Below are 22,192 nucleotides of genomic sequence, written 5' to 3' on the forward strand. Positions count from 1 at the left end.
TCACCCTATAGGGTATCATGCACTCATGTAGTTAGTAACCACATTGAGGATAGAAGCGTGGAAACTATTCTGAGTGGACTAGCCAAGTTGGTCTCCAAGTGTCTGTCTTTTTGTCCCCGTGTCTGCGTATCCTTATTGCAGTGACCAGTGCTGTCTACCGGAGGGATCATGTTTTCTTCTGAAAGTGACAGCAGTTGTCATTTAGGGTCACCATACTGTGATATGTGGAAAGGTCCTTCCTCCATCTGCCAGCTGTCTCTTCAGTTCCTCCTTTCTCTTGCAGTGCATTGAATGGGGCTTAGGGGCCAACCTGAAGCAACGGTGGAGATGTGGCAGATGGTTGCCAGGAAGACGTGTTCAACGGTAGAGTCAGCTGATGTGCTGTCTTTGGAAACCTGGCCGTACCACACTTCTCAAAGAGAAGGCGGAACTGCGGGTTTGGCACATTGGAAATGTGCTGGTCTACAGCAGAGCTCCTGTTTTAACACACTCTAAATGACTCCCTAGGTCTCCTTGTCCATTCCGTTGTGTCTCCCTACCTCAGTTTTCCCTGTAAGTGTACCAGAGACGCCCTCTCCTGTGTCGGCGCCTCCCTGTCCCCGTGAGCCAGCTACAGTTTTTGAATAACTTACCAATGGGGACCTGCTGCAATGGGGAAGCTTGAACTAGATTCCAGTTGAATCTTGGAACTTGTTCCTGATGTCTAATGTAGTCTACTGATTTTAGTTATAATTGTTATTCACTTTATATAATTTACATAATTTACAGAATTTCTTAAGGTGGATTCATACTGTTCAGAACTCAAAAACACATTTGCTGTACCTGGAAGCAAGAGAATGATTTTTAACTGCTCAACTTGAATCACCTTCATCGGAGCCGCGTTGAGGGATGGCAGGCGATTTGTTGTTGCTGTAACCGTTTCTGATTAGGAAAGGATTCCCCAATATACGTTAAAGGCTCATGAAGTCCTCTAGTTGTGAACTTTAAGTTCTTACGCCAACTGGGCGCAACTACACTCACTTACATATAACATTGTGAGGAACATTACACATTGTGGTAATTTTATTTTTCACTTTTACATTTTACATGTGAGTAAGGGGAGGGTAAGTGCATACACCCTTGTCCTGAAGAAGGGGGCTCTGACCTCCGAAACATGTTGACTTTTAATACAGTGGTTTGATACCCTAATACGTATCTTTTTATAACCACGCCCTGCACTTTAAATTTTAATAATACCAGCCGGGGATTTAATAAAGTTTTTTTCTTCCCACGTGCCAGGTATTTTTTAACCACCCACTTTTTTCACCTCACCTCACTCACATCCTTGTTAAAAAAACACACACCCCCACACATAGTTCACGTCAAGTGCTCCTGCGTATTCGCGAGTCGTAGCACGCCGCATCCCGTAGAGGGGTGCGAAGGCCCCGATGATGAAGCATGACACCAAGGGGCCTGTTGGTGTGTGAGGGGCATTTAAACAACACTGTGTGTTCCCCATCACCTTAGGGATCACTATCACCTGAGTGGATTCCACTTTGTTTATGTATATGACTCGGGAGACTGAATCCACTGACTCTCTCTCTCCCCCCTCCTGTTAGTAGTTATCAACTTGAATCACCACCAGGGCCTCCCAACCTTGCGTCTGCCACTGTATTTATCTGTTCGCCAACGTTTTTTATGTGGCCTTGAACAAAGAATGAACCGGAAGCCAGATACTGTACCACCAAGCATGTTACACCTTTATTGCCATAACAGCTCATACGAAAACACCAAAAGTGCTGAGAGTCTACGTGTGATCCTGTACGTTCTTTACTTGTCATAGCGTCGTATGCGAATCACCATCGCGGAGGGGGCTTCATTTTCATAATGCAACCTAACTAAGTAAAAGATTGTGCCAATGCAAAGCCTGAGTTTTCATTTCAGGTACATCTACGGCAAATTCAGCAACTAGCATTAGAAAAGAGCAAATTGGTTCCAGCGCAAATGGTGAAAATCATACCCAGAAAAGGAAAATGTTAAATATAGGTAATTAAGTAAGGAGTGCCAATTTTAATATTTAACATCAATGTTGGGAATGCTTCTCTTCTATAAAGCTCTCTCCTTCCCCCAGAGCAATGGGTATTCAAAGGCTACTTTTTTCAGACTGAAGGCTGACATCTTGAAATCAAAGCAAATTCTGCCATCTTGAGGATAGAATGGAGTCTGCCATTTTGAAACCAGATTGGAGTCCGCAATGTTGCAGACTGTAGGTGGCCATCTTATAAACGAGAATGCAGTCTGTCATTCGAAGTCCCTTCGTAGACCCACCTAATCCCTGAGGTTAGAGATCAGTGGTGTCCAGAGATTCATTGTTGTATACAAAAGGAGTGTCATTCGATTTTGCAGCTTTCTCCTTGGTGCCACTGGGTTTTTTAGGATTATGATCTTTCAGTGCAGCTGATAGTGGTTCCTCCATGCTTGCCGGCTGCCGTATTCTGACTTCTTGAGGCTCCTACAATTGGAGAAATACCACATGAGAAAATAGGAACATAGAGAAGAAAACAAGTGAACTGAAGATTGTGGCTGAGTCAAGTGAATAGCGAAGGAACAGAGAGAGTAGAAAGGACTATTTCAGAGAGAAAAAAGAACATCACAGGGAAGGGAACGAATGGAGGACTCGGGAAGAACATAACATCCCTGGGAAAAAATGAAGGGCTAGGAAAGAAACTGAGTGCTGAAGGATACAAGACGTGACACTTGGGGGTGGCATGGGAAAAAGGGAGCAATACCAAAATTAGATCTGAGTAGATTGAGAAAGAAAAGAGCCAGAACTAAGGACCTCAACCAAAAAATTCTGCTCGTCATGAATGTGACTATAAGGCTGGTACTCCTGTCTCAATCATGCCATCCTGCAAATGTTTACTTTTCCCTTATGATATTTTTTACCTAGTGGTCTCTTCAGCAGATTAGCCTTTAAAGAGATTTTAAGCTCTCCTACATATACTGGAAGATGGAGTGTTTGTAATCAGATCTGTATCATGACTGCGATCATCTTTATTCAATGTCGCCCTGTGATCGCATTACCTAGCTGTCCCTACAACTCCGCTTTGCCTGATGGAAAGCTTGGACGGGATGCATTTGAATCTATGATCAGTGCTTTAAATGGGAAAAAATAAGTGCAGCTACTCACCAAGTTGAGCTGTGGTCTAATGATGGAGTTTGGGGTAGAGCTAGGAGCAGGGCTAAGAGGAAAGCATTTATTAACAAGATTAAGACTTTCTCAGTGCACAATTGTGCATGAGGATACACAAGCATTTCTGCTATCTGTATTCTTTTTATTTTTGCTGGTGAAAAAGGGTACATTTAGCAATGTTTTTCAAATTTCAAATGTGGGCAGATTGCTTTTGCACTTATGGCGTATAAACTACATTTGAATTTTCACTTATCCACAATATAATGGATACTGTGTGCAGTCTGAGGAAGACAACTAGACAAGGACATCCCAGGATCCCTTTCTGGTTGACATTTCACATCTCTTTATCTATATTGTCCCTGTTTATTCAGCTATGGTGTTTACTTTAAAGTGCCTCTTGTAATTCCCTTGAATTCAATATTAATGTTTATTCACCTAATACAGTAGTAGTCAGTTTAAAAGTTACATAATAACGAAGTACATTCGTGTAAAGGACTTGAAGAACAAAAAAAAAGGTTGTGGAATTCCATGTGAAGACTAAGAAAATAAGCATTGATGATTTACTTAAATATCATATGTTGTTGCAAGCCACCTGACTTCATGGCAAAGTTGAAATTGTATTCATAACTCTTTCTGTGTGATTGCCTTTGTATTTGAAGGACCCAAGAGCCTTTTTTAAATATTTACCATGAATATACATATTTATTGTTTCATTTTTCCTTCGGTTTAGTATGTCACTATATATGAAGAAAAATTGTATTTCAACGAATTTTAGAGCCAAACTACTTCTTCAGGATAGTGGAACCTCCTCAAAGGGATGCAGGTTTAATTCATTTTGAATTCAAAAATTGCACCTTTCCCATCTCCATTTATCTCATTCTTCCTTCTGTTCACTCATCCTCTCCATCAGTATCTTCCGTCCTCCTTTCTCTAACTATATCTCTGTGACACTTTGTCCGAATCTTCCTGTCTTCTATTTAATACCGGTTTTGTCTTCGCCTCTCATTCTTTCTTTATCACTCTTTCACATCTTCTCTTTCTTTAATACCTTCCCTTCACATTTTCTCCATCCCTTAGTCTCATTCCTATTAGTCCTTTTCATCCTAGCTCAAGATTGTCTCTCTTCATATTTCTATCTCCATCTCCTTTACAATGGTCTAAAGGTGCACATACAAATTTCAAGATTAAACATCTCAGCCAGACCGCCAGTCAATGATTGTTACCCTCACAGACTGGCATTCATTACAGAAGGAGCTATCTACCAGAGAATAAGTGGCAACCCATATTAGCCTTGTCACAGTGGTCAAACACATAGCGCGTGCATTTCAGGGCACTGGTTTGCAACCCAATATTCAGGGCCTTTGGAATTATGCAATTCTGAGGCTGTGGCATTTTCCACATAATAATGTAATTGCCTCATTTGTCACATAAACCATCATCTGCGGCATAATCTGCAGATTTTACTCAAAAGATTGTCTCCATTTTAAACAGATTAAAGGTTGCTAAAAGCATGGTGAAAAATGGTCCTGTGCAGTAGAAGACCCTACGCAAAGGCTGGCTAGTTCTCTTTGAGTTCTAATGCTGTATTGGGATATTAAACTGGTACTAATAATAAGGTCACATTTTTCCCAGACAGTGCACTATATGTCAAAATTACAAAATAATTAAGTAATACTATCATAAAATTAGGCCACACAATTTGCCTGTTATTGCTGCATTATTTAGCCAACCCCGCCGCGTAATTTGGTCCTCTCCTGCCGCATAATTCCAGTGGCCCTGCCCATGTTGCACAAAACCCTTAAACAAAACACTAGTGCTGCCACGACCAAACAAGTGACGCACAATGAAATGTAGGTATACAACCTTTACAACGAAACTTTTACAACGACCTACCATTACAACGCAACTTTTACAACGCAAACTATTACAACGCATTGCTCTGGGGGGCGCTCTAGGATAGGGAATAGGTTAATTTACTATCCAATAACCTTCCCTACTATCCACGGGGACTGGAGTTGGAATAGTAAATTAAACTATTCACTATCCAGCACCCCAAAGCGCTATGCGTTGTAATGGTATGCGTGGTAAAAACCGCGTTGTAAAGGTAGGCGTTGTAATGGTATGCGTTGTAACGTCATACATCCTGAAATGTACCATGCAGTAGCAAAACCAATTTAAAGAATGAGCATAGCTTACTTTGAGTGTGAGTGCAGCACATGTATAAAGTTCGAAATAGCTGCAAAAAAAAGTGGAACTTGAAGGGGGCTAAGTTGATATTTCACAGACAGTTGTTTGATTGAATCACGTCTTATTAAGTGTTCACAAATTCCATCATTATGGAATTTGTCCCTTTGTGTTATATCTATGTCTCTTGCTCGCTCTCCCTGTTTTCACTCTCCCCACTTGTTTTTATTCTCCTCTCTCACATGTTTCTCTCTATTTTCACCTTCTCTCCATCTCTTACAGGGCACTGAGGAGTGCAATGCAGTTGAATTATTTGCCCTTGTAAAACTGCATCCACGCGGAACTCGTATGTTTTTTCACACTGCCTCTTGCCTTCCAAACACTACTGTAGCACGAAACCTCTCAGATCTGCTGAAAAAAATATCAACAACGTTGCACAACTTGGTTTTAATGTCCAGTTTCGCATGGAACAGGCACCTGGCCCTGCATCGCACAACTACAATGGGATTAACTGTGCATGGTCAATGGACAAGGCAGGTGAATCATTATCCTGGATGCTGAATGCAATATTGGTGTGCCATCCTTTTCCTTGCCACTGTGTGATGCCGGCTCCTCACCTGGTAACCATGTGATGGGAGCCGATATCGTGTATCACACGGTGGTACCGTGTGAGCTGCAAGGTATATAGATAACAAGATGCAAAATACGTAATCTAGGTAGGCAACTTCTGCCTTTGCTCTGTAGATCTAATATAAAGGCACTTATTTACATTAAACAGCTATTTGTAGCGTTAAAAGGTGGTGGGCAGAGTTTAAGAAATAGCTTCCTATATGAAGAGATTCCCTAAAGGGACCATCTACCGTATGATGTCACAATAGGCTGTAAAACCCAAGCAGACGTCATCAAACAAAGCAACATTCTACAATGCCTATTTTTGGCTATTGTTGGTAAAGCGAATCACCTTTTCTCTACACATGATGCCCCCTTTAATGTCGCTTGCTCTATTTGAGCATTTAAGTACCCCACAGAATCTAAGTAACAGTGAAGCGTGCGGGTCTGAGTATCACAAAAGTTATTGACACACGTCAGCCAAGTGAAAAATTCCCCTCTGACAACTTTTTGGAAAAGCATCGATTGCTTCTCCTCCTAAACTGGAGTATCGGCAGAAGACCATTTTCACAAATGAGTTTTGTAGCCCAAAAAATGAAAACAATCATCTCCTGGACGTCTAGGTTGATCCAAACCAATCCCCATACAAAAATGTTCTTTCAGAGAGCACCACGGGTCTCAAGGGAGTAAGCATGTAAAGCACTGCTACCCCACACACCTGGTTAGAAAAGCACTCTAACCGGCAAATTCATTTTCCACAAAACAATAATGCGCTTTTGGTGGCGGGGAGAAACATCAAACAACACAAATACTTATATTAAGTTGTACGTGTTCGTTATATTTTTGTTCCATTAATTTCAAATCAGACTTTTAGGAAATTTGAATCCACGTACATCATATGTTTAAATGAATTGGATCTACAGAAAATATTCAAGATTCAATTCCAGGTGGCGAACGAATAGAACTTGCTATGTGACACGAGAGTACGCAGGAAATTTCCATGCACATTTTCAAAGTTTCTCGACAGGAATACTTTCAGAAAGTGCAGAGTAAAATGAAGCCCACATGTGCATACATGCGAATAAAACTGAGTGAAGAAGAACGACAATGGGCAGAAGTTATCTGTTTGGTAATAAAAACGCGCCTTGTTTTTCAGTGTTTTATGGACTGTTCCAAATGTAACCATAAAATGGCAGGAGTATGCTAAGCATTTCCTTTATAATCGCACAGTGTTTAAAACAAAGCCAATAAATTTGTGTTGTCATGATTTTTGGAAAACATTCTTGCGAGAATAACTCGCGAATATTTTAAAAAAATGTCTAAAACCAAAAATTTGTTTTGGTATTAAAAATCAGACTCTGCCATAGCAGTCACTGGCATGGAAAGGAACTACTTCACGTGAAAGAAAAAATGCAGTCGCTCGTGGTGAAGTTAGCCAATGGCTGAAGTGGGCTGACCCACTGCGCCATGGTCTATGCGGAAGTGGGCAGGGGAAGATTTGCATGGCTCAACAACCACCAATGGATGAAGGGGGATGGCCGAATGCCCTATTCGTCAGTATATTGCACATAATCTTAGTAAAATGGAGGGTCTTGACTAACGCCAGCCCTAAATTTCACTTATCAGAGTGCCCATCGTTTGGAGGAGGACAACAGGAAAGAAAGAGGACAGAGCTACATGTAGCTCTCAATATAAATATTACACCAAGTCTTTAAGGGCACTGACATGCGTTTTTTTAACGCTACAGTAGGCGGGTGGCGTTTACAAGTTGACTGATGTTCAAGCATCCTCACTGTTGTGTATTGGTGATATGAAAACTGGTGTTACACCAAAAGGTACACCTCAAAGGATTTACGTCGGTGACTTCTGCAGGACACACAGGCATAGAAGGCTAGTTGGTTACAAGAGGAAAAAAGGCAACAAACAGCAGAGGATACCACAATTGTGAAAGTGTTGGAGGATCAACAGAAAGACCAGTGGTGAGTGCACAAATTAAAGAAAGCAACCGTGAAGGAATGATGTTGCGTGAGTTCATAGTTTAACCTGCCCACTGACTCCGGGCACATATACTAGTTACTGACGTGTCCAGGAAGTCAATCATAGCTTCACATTTCCATTGCATAAATGTATGATTGGCAGGTGAATGAATGCCTTAAGGTTAAAGTTCACTCTACACTCCTCATGCATGTGGCAGTTCATGATCACTGTTGAAACACATGTAAATTGCATGTGTTCATGCAGTCAATGGGTCAAATTAGTACATGATGCAACGCGCGAGGGTGTGGTAGACAGGTGGCATTACATGGGATTCCTGACTAGGGAAGACTGCCATTGTGAAGATATCCCGTGCTTCCGGAGTCCTCCTTGCGAGGCCCCTTCAAAATCTGGTTTCCCTCTGCGGAGCAGCAGGCAGTCTCTCTGTTTCTCTCGATGATGTGTATTTGTCACGCTGACGTGAGGTTGAACGTGCTCTGTTACAGGCTGCTTGTGTACCACTGCTGAACATCACAAGGCCACCAACAAACCATTGCCAAGTCGCCCATGGGCCATTTCAAGGCAGGTGAATCATTATCCTGGATGCTGAATGCCATATTGGCAAGCAAGTTGGATCAGCATGCTGACCGTTAATGGACTGGCTGGTGCTTTTTGCTGTCACTGCACCTAGAATATCCCCGGAGCATTACAGCATTGTACTCACAGTCTAAGTCAAGTCAAATTTTTAACCGCTCCTAGCCAGGTGATATCCTCAATAATCTTTAATGAGCATTTCAGCAGAGTCGCATGGCCACCAGGTCAGAGGTGAGACATGACATGCTGAGGGCTTGGTTCTCTCCATGATGCATGCTCCGGGGTGCTGTCTCTCTTTAGCGCTCCGCCCATCCAATTGGGATGGAGCGTGAAGATCTTAACAAAACAGAACTTCTCTTACCATCTCAGTGTCAGGATGGATAAATAATAGACACATGTCGAACATAAATGTTCAATTTACTGGTGGGACCATGGGTGGTGAGATGCAACCTGAACTGAGCAGAGCATTGTCAAACTCAACCCTGACAAGACAGAGTTGGTCTTGACAGGAGGTGGTTGCAGCCCCTGGTCCCCTTCCTTTTGGCCCCCTTCACTTGGTGTCCCCCCACTCCCGGTTCCTAAAGTTAAAACCCTCGGGATCTTCCTCAATTCTCAACTCTCTGTACACCCCCAGGTCAGCTCGGTGGTATCCTCCTGTTTCTTCTCCCTCCGGACAATTAGGAAAATATCCCGCTTCTTCTCCCTCCCTGCACTTAAGATAATTGTGATGGCAATGGTGCTCTCGCGCCTCGATTATGGGAACATAATCTATAATGGCGCGCCGGCCTACGCTATACACCGCCTGCAACTAGTGCAAAATCAGGCTGCCCGCCTGATCCATGGGCTGCCCAAATCCCACCGGGTTACCCCACTGCTGAAGTCGCTGCACTCGCTGCCTGTGAGAGAGCGGGCCCTATTCAAGCTAGGTTGCCTCACTTTTCAGGCCAGGATGGGCACTGCCCCTGAGTTTATTTGCTCAGCCATCAGGCCCTATTTGCCGGGAAGAGAACTCCGCTCTACCCATATGGCACTCCTGGCTACACCCCGTTTCAAGAAAAAGAAAGCTGGCGGGGCGAAATTCGCGGCCCTTGCACCTGTTTTCTGGAACTCCCTCCCTATGACACTCAGAACCTCATCCTCCTATTTGGAGTTCCGGAAACATTTGAAAACATTCTTATTCTCCAGAGCCTTCGCTGCCTAGTCTTTCCTTCTGCTGTTGCCGCTGGTCGTAGTCCTTAAAGCGCCATGAAACCGCTGGGTATAAGTGCGCTCAATAAATGTTTTTTTTTAAATTAAAATTAAATTAAAATTAAAATTCAACCTGGTTTGGGCACTGGATTGATGCTTCTCTGGGTGTTGACAGGGACTTCATTGTGGTACTGGGTGAGAGGCTAGCAACTCATCCTACTGAAACAATGCACAATCAAAGAGTGGCATTAAAAACCGGTGCTTGACAGCCTGTCTTCCCCTCAGGTAGATGATTCTGGTATGGAGGTTCTTTTTATTGCTGTTGATCCTAAACCAGGATCGTGAGCAGGGACGCAGGAAGCATGGGGAAGAACTTCGAAGGTTGTGTTCCTTTCTGTCTACTACTTTTGGGGGCCTCATGATACAGAGTGAGAGCAAATTTGAACCTTGCTTGTCACCCCTATTTTTCTTCATGCACATTTGCTTGCCTTGTACATGAGTGGGTAACAGTTTGCCAGTGTAGACTACAGAATCACCCATGGCAATGCAAGGCTATTTTGGAGACAGTCCTTGTATTACAGTCAGGGTTCCGGCAGTTCATTGAGTAGTGGCACATGTCCTTCCTCATTTTGGGCCCTCAAGGAGGATTGAAGAGAATACCAAAGGAAACTTCTTGAGTACATATTTCCCAGTTTGCAGTTCATGGTCCACTAGTGAAACAGGTTGTGGGATGTTGGAATCAAGGAGTATGCCCAAATTCCCCTTCATCCAACCAACCAAACAGCAATGGGTTTTTTTCTACCACGTACAATTTGCCTTCTACACGTCAAGGCTAACTTCTTAATGTAGAGGCATAATCTTCCACTTTCTTGTTTCCTGCGATAAAAGTTATAACACTCCAATGGTGCACACACAGTAGGTGAAACATAGATGTCTAGATTGTCCAGAGCAAGATAAACATTTCCTTCATCTCTAGATCTTTTTTTTCTATGCAATTGTAGATGTTTAGGCAACCGGGTCATAAGCCATGTAATAAGATGTTTCTTTCCTTTATCGTGAAAACCCCTCCTTCTCAAATGTAGATACATAATTGCAAAGTATTTTTTCCACTTTTCCCATTACATTGATGTGAACCCTCAGTAACCATGAAGGGATGCAGTGATAGAAGATTCAACATGTGTTTTTCTCCAAGTTACTAATGTGATTTACAACCAAAAAAAACATGTGCAATGTATTTACAAATGAGTTGCAGTTCAAAATATGGCAGAGTTCTAGAAATTCAAATAATGTAGAGATACAGTGTTAGAAGTAGGATTCGTGGTTTGTTGAGGTATGCACACCAGCCTGGCTGGAAGCAACACTTTGGTCAGGGTAAGCTAGATATACAGTAAAAGATATCCTGTGCTCACCCTCTGGTAGCATGACACAGAGCAGTCAGGCTTATCTAAACAGACACTGTGTAAAGTATTTGTGCAACACACTCACACAGTAACACAATGAATACACCGCAAAAGACTTCAATCAGGTTTAGAAAAAAAGATTAATATAGTCTGAACACAAGACCAAAACAACAAAAAATCCAATCTATAGAAGTTAAGATATTGAATTTTAAAAGAATAAATGCAGTACAGCACTTAGAAGAAAGTAGCGCTTAAAAGATTAATTTACGTCATGGCGGACCGGGGCAAAGTCAAAGTTCGAGCCAATGGCAATAGTGCGCCGGCCAGCTACAGGACCCTCACAGCCCAGTGGACAGAACCTTTCCTGGTCACAAACAGTGAGATGCGTCAAGCTTCTCCAAGCAGTGATGGTGATGTGTCATTTCTGATGATAGATGCCAGAGTCGAGAGGCATCGAGCGATGCGCTGGATTATGCCACTCAGTCGAGAGGATGCATCAATCTCACCAAGGTGCAGCAGCGGCAATACGCTGTCCGATGCTTCGATCTATGGAGGCAAAGCGCTGGTTCCGAGTTGATGTGCCAATTTGACTCCCGCAACCAGGTTGATACACTGGTTCTGCCACCCGCAGACAAGAGATGCACCGAAATCGATGTTGCAATTATCTGGGCCACTTCTAGTGAGCCAGGCACAGGAGCAGGGGGGAGAAACTCTGATATCCCTAAGTCTCAAGCAACAGGACGCAATCCAACAAGCCCTTGGAGATCATTTGGTGTAAAGGCAGATTGCAGCTCTCCTTCAACAGAGTCATAAAGCAGCAGGGTAACAAACAGAAAAGCAGGCCTTCCAGGTCAGCAGTCCAGTTGAGACTTTTAAGCAGCACAGTGTTTCTTCTGGCATAGCTTTAGTTACAAGTCCAGTAGTGTTTGATTTTAGGGGGTCAGAGATCCAGTACTTATACCCAAAAGTGCCTTTGATGTGAGGGGATGACTTCAAAGCAGCTCTCTGAAGTCCACAAATATCTCTTCCAACCCAGTTCTGTCTGCAGGCTATATGTGGGGAGTCATTAGTCCTTTGTGTGGGACTGAACATCACCTATTCAAATTAAGTGTTATCCCCTCCTTTCTTCCTGCCCAGGCAAGGCCATCAGAATGGATATGTATGTAGAAGTGGACTCAGGCACATCTATCCTTCCTGTGTTGTGGCTGTCTAGAGGGAATGCACAAAGTGGAGCTCTGACTCACCCCAGACGTGTATTGGAGACAGGCTTTCAGGCACACAGAGCAGTAAGTGCAGAGAAATGTCCACTTTATAAAAGTGACATTTTTAAAACAGTAATGTTAAATCCAACTTCACCAGTAAGGAGGATTTATCATTGCCATTCCAAACATATGAAAAGCTGCTCCTCTCTGACCAGGAATTGCAGCTTAAAAGTGTATTAAGGAATTCCCAATGCTAGCTTATAGGAGGAGTAGGCCTCCGAGCAGTGAAAAACGAAATAGGCTGTTTGTCAGGACCAGGACATGCTAAACATGAAAGGCACAAGTCCTACCTTTTACTTACATAGCACCCTGTCCTTGGGCTTACTTAAGGCATACCTTAGGGGTGACTTATATGTAATAAAAGGGGGGTTTAAGGCTTGGCAAGTAGTTATAAATGCCAAGTCGAAGTGGCAGTAAATTGTACACACAGGCACTGCAGTTGCAGGCCATAGACAGGTCTCTAAGGCTACTTCTGTGGGCAGCACACTCAGTGCTTCAGCCTAGTAGTGGCATTTGAATTACAGTCCCTGGGTATAAGGTATACCACTTTACAAGGGACTTACCAGTACAACAAATATGCCAATCAGGTATACACCAATGTCATCAGTTTTAGGGGAGAAGTACATGCACTTTGGCACTGGTTAGCACTGGTAAAGTCCTCAGAGTCCTAAGGCCAACAAAAAGAATCAGCAAAAACAGGAGGTAAAAGACAAAAAGACTGGGGGAAGACCACCCCAAGGATGCCATGCCTAATGTATGGTAACTTGATCCCCACCTTAAATATTAGATCATAACTGTATCTTCTGTGACTAAACATTCAGTGCCTCAAAAAGATATATAGCACTGCGGAGCACAACTACTTCCTGGTCGTGTGTACTACCCATTGGAGTTACGTTTTTGATGGCAACACTATATATAGGAATATTCATCCTAGTGTACGAGCTGTAGCCCAATTCAAAATGGTGTTATGGGGTCTATTACATGACCTGCACGGTGATAAAATACTCAGACATGGCATATGTATTTTCACCAGGTTGTTAATGCTGTGTGGCTTGCTGTCCTAACTAGAGCAACCTTATTTAAAGGACCTGCCTAGTCATTGATCCACCAAGTTCAATGGCAGTTAACATGTGGCATACTTATTCAATGAGGCAGCAACAGCAGGCACCTAGGTACAAAAGTAAAAAAATAGTCTGTCGTGTAAATGTTGAAAATTGTGAAATGTATTCACGCTTAGCTGCAAGTTTCAATTTGGACCTCTATCTGTTTAGTGATTTCCCAGGTCTGTGTTTACCACAGTAAGAATGCTTATAGATCCCAGGCTTGAGATCTTGTGGCCGATTTTGTTGAGTTTCAATGGCGGGAGGACTCCAGAAAAGCTTTAAAGATTTCATAATCTCATCTCCAGCACAATGCCGGACACAGCTCTAATCCACCACTCCCACTGAACATCTCCCTGCAAGTGTTACTCTTGTGTTCCATCCACATCAACAGAGCACTGAATGTAATGCAAAAGAAGCAGAACTGATCTCACACAACACCACTACAAACCCTCAGTCTCCTGTTACATGGGCAGGTACTATGCTGCCTCTCAGTGTGGCATTCGGGAAAGCAGTGAGACATCTTGGTGAACAAGCCCTCCCCACACTAACAATTTATTGGGCCTTGCAGGCTGAAGCTTGAGACTTGGAAGGGACCAGCAGCCTCTGGCAGCAGGTGCAATCTCCATTTGCAGAGTGCTTGCCTCCGCCGGGACACCTCAAGACAGGGAGCCACTGGCCTCCTCTAGCCGCCGGTGCAGTTTCCACTTGCGGAGTGGTTGTCTCTGGTGGGGCACCTCAGCTCAGAGAGGGAATGGTAGGCTCCTACCTTAAAAGTTACTGACACTATCCAAAAGTGTGCCATGAACCCTTCCAGAGCCACAGACCTAATAATTGTTCTGCCATGACATCTGGTTCCTGAAATATTTGGCTTTGATGTTTTTTCACCAGGTCTTCCAGGACTTCTAGGCACCAAACTATTTAGTTGTATCAACAAGGGGGAATCATAAAATTAGGACAATATTTAGCGGGGTCCAATGTATGTGTCCCAGAAAGTGTACCGGCTGACCTGCGGTAATTCCGACGTGGGAGGGGTAGGTGACTAGACGCCCTCTGCCAGCGATAATCAGGTTCCGTAACCTATTTCTGGCCCCACCAGGTCAGCACGTGAGAGCTGCCCGACCTTGGGATAACGGCTCTTGGGAGGGACTGGAAGAAGGATTGTCCCTACGACACACTCCAGGTCGTATACTTGATTCCTCTGATTACTGAGGGATCTGTCAGCAATTATATGAGCTTCTTTTTGGTCCTGATGAATTGCCTGAGTGGCAAGAAACATGTTGACCACACGTTCACTAAGGGTTGAATGAGGCACGATTACTTTATTTATCCCGCCTCAATACCCCTTATCGTTCCTTTTAATAAAGCAGTGAGCCATACTATTAAATTCCTTTCCCCATGGACTCCACTGACTTTTTTTAGACCACACCCACGCTCACTATTGCACTTTTTTAGGCCCCTCACACTCACACACCCTTTGGCTAAGGAATAAAAGAACCCCGCCAAAGTGCAGCATCCGGTGCTGCCCGACAGGCATTGCACTGCCAGTCTGTCGTAGGGGCAGGATACCGATGATGACGCTGGACGATCGCCGGGTGGGATGACAATAGTCGTCCAACCGGTGACCTGTGTGAGGCATCCCCAAATTCCGAAAAGGGTTCACAACATTCACTTTTCTCTGTTGAACTCAATATGAGTGAGAGGTTCACGTTAGTCATTTAGTTGACTCTGCCCGGGGAACTCTGTATATTCTTTGTTGTTGGTACCAAACTATTTAGACCAAGACTGGACACTTTAATATTCCATGTTCAGTCTATCATGTAAAAGCAAAGGACCATGGTACCTTCTTAATTATCAACCGTTTCGTTTATCTTTATTTCGGCAAATTTTGCCACAAAAGATTACACACAGTTATAAAAACAACAATCTACAGTATACCAAGATAAGTAATTCCAATTCAGCACAGACAGGCCACCATTAAATACAGGATTCCAATTAATCATTCGAAAAACCAGTATAAAAAATTGATTACAAAGTGCGTGTGCGAAAATTTAAAATGAAACATTATTTACTAAAACCCTACGTTTAAACCATGTTGCTGCCAAGAGTTTTGCTACAGCAAAAACAATCGGACTGGATAGATCTGGTTTTAGGATTCTGTACGTTTGCATACAATGAGTAAAACCAAAGTTTCTGCACAACGGCACAAGCCAGTACCTTCTTGACTTTTTGTAGGCAGGACAAAAAAACATAATATGCAAATCATTTTCCAGATCACAATCACAGCCAGGGCAGCTTTTTATGGAAGAAGGGCACCATTTACTAGTAAAAGCTCTGATTGGTAGGGTGCTGTATCTCCATTGTAGGTACAGCTTTCTAGTTAAAAAAGGAAAAATATCATCCAGGGTACACTCAAAATGATAAAAATCTTTTTCCTTTACAATAGAATCAGTTAGTGTTCCACTTTGCACATTATGTATAGAAACAGTTAATTTGCTGTCATAATAGAGTTTTACTAAGTGCTTTCGTGAAATGCTACTACAGGCTACCTCCGGGTCAGTCCACAATTGTGGGAGCCCCAACTTTCCCAATCCCTTTTTTATGTAAGTGAGCCACGGAATTTTCCCCGCATTGGGTAGGCCTAGGATTTCTAGGAGTTCCTGTCTATAATTGTGGAGCTCAGGCGTAGTCCAAAGCCTTCGCCAGAATGTTAATGGTTTAAGTCCCAAGACCTCATCTATTGGTCTGAGACCCATATCGAGCCTCAGTGGCAACAAGGGAGTACTAGAGGGCAGGCTTAATAGTTGTCTAAGGAATTTATTTTCTGTGATGAGAATCTCCGGTCTGCACACATGGCCCCAGAGTTCGCCACCATGAGTGACTGCCCCCCTTGCCTGTGTTTTATAAATCTCAATGGGTGGACCAATAGGTTTTATTGTGGAAGTGTTGGAAAGCTTAAAGATACCCCCTATTGATTGGGCCAATTTGAGTTGAGATTTGATTTGATGATGGACCCAGGTCATACTTTCGTTTATAGTCCCCCCCAAGTAATCAAAAGTCTGAACCCTTTCCAGCCTATTGGTACCTATGCTCGGGTTTGGGCGCTTAGTTAGTGGGGAATTAAAAATCATGAATTTAGTTTTTGAAACATTAATTTCCAACCCCTGCTCCACACAAAATGCCTCAAAACCGTCCAACACACATTGGATCCCCATTGGAGATTTCGACAGCAGCAGGGTGTCGTCTGCGAACATAATCACAGGCACCCTGCTGCCGGCGAGCTTGGGGGCATCGGTGTTTGATGTCCCATTTAAATGGGCTATTACCCCATTGACGTAGAGGCAAAACAGAGTGGGTGCTAGAACGCACCCCTGTCTTACCCCCCTGTCAATGGGGAATTTGGAAGACAGGAGGCCATTCCTCCCACACCTTACATGTGCAAAATTCTCCTCATGGAGCCGTATTAGGATGTTCAAGAGATGGCATGGGATACTCAGCTCACTAAGCATGGACCGGAGCTTGCCTCTTGGGACCAAATCGAATGCCGCACGTAAGTCCACAAAGACCACATATAAACTCCCCCCTTCGAACCTAACAGTTTTGCAAAATAACAGTGAGAGGCGAAAGATTTGGTCAGTGTAGATGTATTCTTTCTGAACCCTGCCTGATAGGGGCTCAGTATAGAATTCTCCTCCATCCAGTCCTGGAGGCGATCTAGAATCAGCCTCCCAAAGATCTTTTGCAGCACGTCGATCAAACTAATCGGCCTGTAGTTGGCTGTGAGCAGAGGAGAACCCTTCTTAAAAATAGGGAAATCTCTGCGCCCAGCCAAGTACCAGGTATCAACATGCCTCTTAGAACTGCAATGTAGATGGTTAACAAATAGGGGGCCCATATTCGGGGTTCCTGCTTGAAGAGGTCGCTCGGGAGCTTATCCAACCCCGGTGCTTTTCCCGCTGTCAATTTAGATATTGCAGCAAAGACCTCCTCCACAGTAAAATCGTCACCAGCAGGTTGTGAGGTAGAGTCTAGCAGCACCCCCTCTAAGTTCTCTTCCAAGTCAGCATTTCCCGCTGCATACAAAGCCCGGAAGTGGTCCTCCCACACATTGGCGGCTATATTTGGCTCAACAGCCGCCAATGGCTCACCAGACCCTGTATTTACAATTGACCAGAATTTACGGGAGTCTCTGACTGCGAGGGCATTATTTAGGTTTGTCCAATTACCACGATCCCATTCCTCTTTCGCCAGTTGGACAAGACGCTTATAATCAAATCTCCTGGCTTGTATCGCTATTTTATCAGTATTTTATTCAAGGGCAGATATTAACTCGGCCTTCGCCTTTCTACAAGCGGCATTGTACCATGAGACTCTATTACTCTTGGTCCGCCGCTTTGTAACACTGGGATTAAGCATCTCTTCCAGCATGTTGATTAGTTGCTCATGGAGAGCCCCGAGTTTATGATGCATATTGGGGGAATGGGGATGCATAATAAGGACGCTAACTTCTTCGAATACAGGGACGATTCGGGCATATCAACCACAAACCACAGAGGATGGCACAATCTGCCAACCAATGTCACAAAAACATGGGTACAGGGCTTGGGTCTGTGGGATGCTCATCCCTGAGAGAACAGCCAAGGTTCTTTGCTCTTTATGAAAGTTTTAACTCTTTGAGGCCGGTTGTTCAAACAATATTTTTGCTCTTAACTAATCAAAAAGACCACATTTAGGGGTATCCCTCCACCCCTACTATGGCCTGATGGGGTGCCCCTAATTCAAGCAAGATAAAAATCTGGTAAGATGACATTTGACATTTAAGAACAAAAATATTTTACCCTTAAAATAATAACCTATTGTTTAGGGTAATTATGTTTTGCTTTGCCAACATGAAAACATTTTATTTAATAGCAAAATATGTGAATTTCCATAAACTGCTGATGTTTGGGGAAAAAATGTTGCACTAGTCCTATCCTGAACTCTAATCTCTTAACATATTCTGACCCATCTGCTGTATGAACCTGGAAGTTCTTCATAACATGAGCAACACTGCTTCTGAATCTACAAGGGCTGCCTGCCATTGAGTCAGATAAGTGTAGAGTTCACTGTCCAGCCTGCAAATCCTTTCTGGTGAATATTAGGTAGGACTAAAAGCTTAGTGCATTACTCATGCCTAGTACAGGAATGGTGCTAGCAGTGTAGTGGCATCAAAGATTAGGTGCCATTTGCACTTGCTGCATTTCTTTAAGTTGTCTTGCTTGCATGCATGCCAATGTGTACCCTGTGAGTGTAGTATTTAAATGTGCCACTTTGTAAAAGCGCCACTGTGTCATGGGCTTGGCTTATACAATTGCCTAATACTTATTTATAATTCTTTGTAGCATGTTATTGGTTCAGGGTGTGCGACGATTGTTTGCCAACTTATGGTTCTATACATGTATTAATGCTACCAAGATTGCTCCTACATTTTCAAAATTCCAAATTGATTCCTGTAACTCAACCTGAACCTAAACCATTTCTCAGCCCACCCACCATTGTTTTTAGTTGGGTGCAATAAATTGCTTGTTGGGAAACTTCAGTCTGACACCCTCTAATCTTCTTGACTAAGCTACACCCTTGCATGGGGGTTGTTCATGGTGCTGCCGGTTTTTTTCCTCGCTTTATCACACTGATGTTATACTCAACCCTATTAGTCTTCTGTGTTCAGGTCCAGGCTGTTTGCATCCCCAAGGATGTCCTGTTTTGGTCCATCTCTTGGAGGAGCTTGAGGACAGCCTCTCTTGGTTGGGTGTAAGTTCAGCTGCCGGGACCCCAGAGGGGCCTGGCTTCCCCTGTTTGATGTTTTGACGTCGCAAGAGCTGTGCTCTCTGAAAATGTTGGTGGTTTCAGGAACGAGTGCTGTTGCATCTTCCTATATACCTTGTGCCTTTTCCATTTTTACCTCAGGGTCTTCTTGCAGTGAAAAGCAAGGCAGCACTCACAGGAAGACTCATGGTCAGGGGAGAAGCAAAAGTTGCAAACGCCATGCTGGTCTAGCGAAGAATGTAGACCAGCATGCCCTGTACCTACATGAATGACCTGTTTTCATTCTCCGTAGCAAGCTCTGAAGCAATGGAAAGATGTCTCCACCTTGTCAGCAAAGGCCTGATCCTGGTATGTCAAAGTAGGATGGTGTTGACTTGTGAAGAAGATCTAGCGTCACTTACCCTGGAGGACAACCAGGTAGATGCCAACTGCATGGTGATTATTTACCTCGTTGTTGGTCTCAAAGCAAGGACCAAGTAGGCCTGAAAAGCTCTGTGGATACATGTCAATCTCAGAGTCATTGCTAGACATGTCCTAGCCTGATGGCAGATAGAAACAATCCAGGGTGAAGTCGGTGCCCATTCTCATCGTAAACTAAGGATGGAGTCACATCACATGCCATGACTCAAAACTTCTTCGAAGATAGTTGTAATACCAGAGCCCTACAGTAGATGGTAGGAATATGCAGAGCTTGTGTATCTACAGCCACACAGGCTAGAAACAAATTATTCCTCCTATTCCTGGCTTTCAGAGATCAGTAAGTTTAGGGCAGTAAAGCTATATGAATATTTTGGTGTGTACTTTAAAACAATAATCTCAATTAGAAGTTACATTTGGAAATTATTGCTAAAAATGCCTTTGTAGCAATGAAAGAATTATCTTGTTTTAATCGGCTTTCGTATCGTATCGTGGTATATTTGTAGAGCGCAGACCTGTCACCCCAAGGGCATCCTGGCGCTTCGAACGATGGACCAACAATTTCAGCGTGTCCTGGGAAAAAGGTAGGTTTTTAACGCCTTCCTAAAGGCTAAGAGATCCTCAAGACTCCTTAGAGATATCGGCAGGGAGTTCCAGAGTTTGGCCGCCGCTACTCTGAAAGATCGGCCGCCCATCCTCACTCTCTGGAAACGCGGTACTACGAGTAACCTGGATGAGGAGGAGCGTAAGGCTCGAGGTGGAAGATACCAGGCGAACATTTTTCGCAAAGAGACCGGGCCCAGGCCATGGATAGCCCTGAACACAATGCAAGCTGCTTTGTAGCAAACGCGTAGATGGACCGGCAGCTAGTGGAGTTCCTGTAGCGCTGCCATGGATGAGCTGTAGTAGGGGTGGGAGAGGGCGAGTTCGGCAGCCATGTTTTGCACCCTTTGTAGCTTGCCGAGTAGTGTTATCGGGGCCTCCAGAAGTAGTGCGTTACAATAGTCGAGTCGACTTAAGATGATACTCCGCACTACTTCGGGTCTGGCTATCTCAGGGAGGAGGGACAGAACTTTGCGCAGCATGCGGATCAGCATCATGCACGTTGAGGTGGTCTTATTTACGTGCAGATCTAGCTGCAAGTTGGGCCCAAAACTGACACCCAAGTTGCGCGCCGATTGTGCAGCTGACACCGTCTCTGAGAATGACGAAGGCCAGCAGTCGTCTGGGAGATCCCAGGCTTTACAAGGGCTACTCATTTAATTCATTCATTAAAGCTTACAAGATAAAAGCAACACCAATAGGTCTGAGTGGGTGTGCGTTGCTTATTTTGGAACCACACCTCTGGCTTTAATAGATTTGAGGTACACAGTCTGAAGAGGTATTTATGGTGCCTTGTAGGGCGGTATTGAGACTGTTAGAGTTGTGTCACACCGGCGATTCGCTGACGGACGGGCAGGTACCGAGCACTAAAGGGGACGAGCGACTATACTCTCCCAGGTAGCCGCAGTGAGCGCCAAAGCAGCCCTCCACTTCTAATCTGGGGGTTGAGCAAAGGAACATGAAGTACACGTTCCTGCTAGCACCAAGACGCATCAACACCTGATTATAGGTAATACAGGTATACAGTGTTCCTTTTTTTCCCTGATCCCTGGTCACTCTCTCCTATATATTCTTTTCATCTTTTGGTCCTGGCGAAGCGCCCCTGGATCACTTAAGGGCCATTAATTTGCGCGCAACATGTTGACCCCATTCCTTTCCACACACCCACATGAATACTGAGATCAACTGGAGTACATTTAACCTTCCCTCGACATTTGTTTCCAAGAGGAGCTCCACATCCGATCCATTTTTTAACCTTATCATCCAGACCCTTGAATAAAACCAGGTTCTGGGTACCGCTTGGTAATTTTAACCCACCCATCCACTCACCATCCCAGGCCCACACACCCGTAGTCTCCTTAAAAGATCTCCGATAAAGAGTCCCCTCGTGGGGCCCGTGGGGGACAGCAGCGCCATCCCCACGAGGAGCAACGCCTAATGATGAAGCATGACACTCGCAAGGGTGTGTGAGGGCACTATATTCTAAAGGGGGAATTCCCTTTCACTCTAGTCATCCCAACTTTATTTGAGATAGATAAGTCTTATACCTATGTGGAAACCAGAATAGGTTGTCATTCCTCTTTTCTTCAGGAACAGCTACCCCTCCGTGTGTACCAGAGTTGTGTTAGTCCCTAGAAGTTTTCATTTGCACTCAGAAGTTCTGGGGCTGCAATTTTTAAGTTGCCAGGTTAACAAAAACATGCTCTTGATTGTTAGCATGTGTCCTAAAACTACATTTCATTGATACTGAATGAGCCCTTGCCACAAATAGAGAGAAAAGTTGTCAGATATAACACTGACATTGAGAACTCCTTACAAAGATGTGTCAACCCTGATAAATGGATTAATAAGACAATGTCATAACCAAGTCTAACAACACTTTAA

The 22,192-nt window shown here is 43.8% G+C and overlaps 1 protein-coding gene across 2 annotated transcripts in view; it reads right to left on the reverse strand.

Moving 5' to 3' along the window:
- Positions 1 to 1,713: 1,713 nt before the first annotated feature.
- Positions 1,714 to 22,192, reverse strand: part of CDHR2 (cadherin related family member 2) — a 365,548-nt gene continuing 345,069 nt past the window's right edge. For both annotated transcript variants that reach the window (XR_013598636.1, XM_078652806.1), the window contains exon 32: positions 1,714 to 2,491. Coding sequence is in view for 1 of the 2 variants with exons in the window: in XM_078652806.1 (XP_078508932.1) it covers positions 2,321 to 2,491 (171 nt within the window). In the remaining variant the exon portion in view is untranslated. The remainder of the gene's footprint in view (positions 2,492 to 22,192) is intronic.

Source organism: Lissotriton helveticus, chromosome 7 (assembly GCF_964261635.1).
Source record: "Lissotriton helveticus chromosome 7, aLisHel1.1, whole genome shotgun sequence".
NCBI lineage: Eukaryota > Metazoa > Chordata > Amphibia > Caudata > Salamandridae > Lissotriton > Lissotriton helveticus.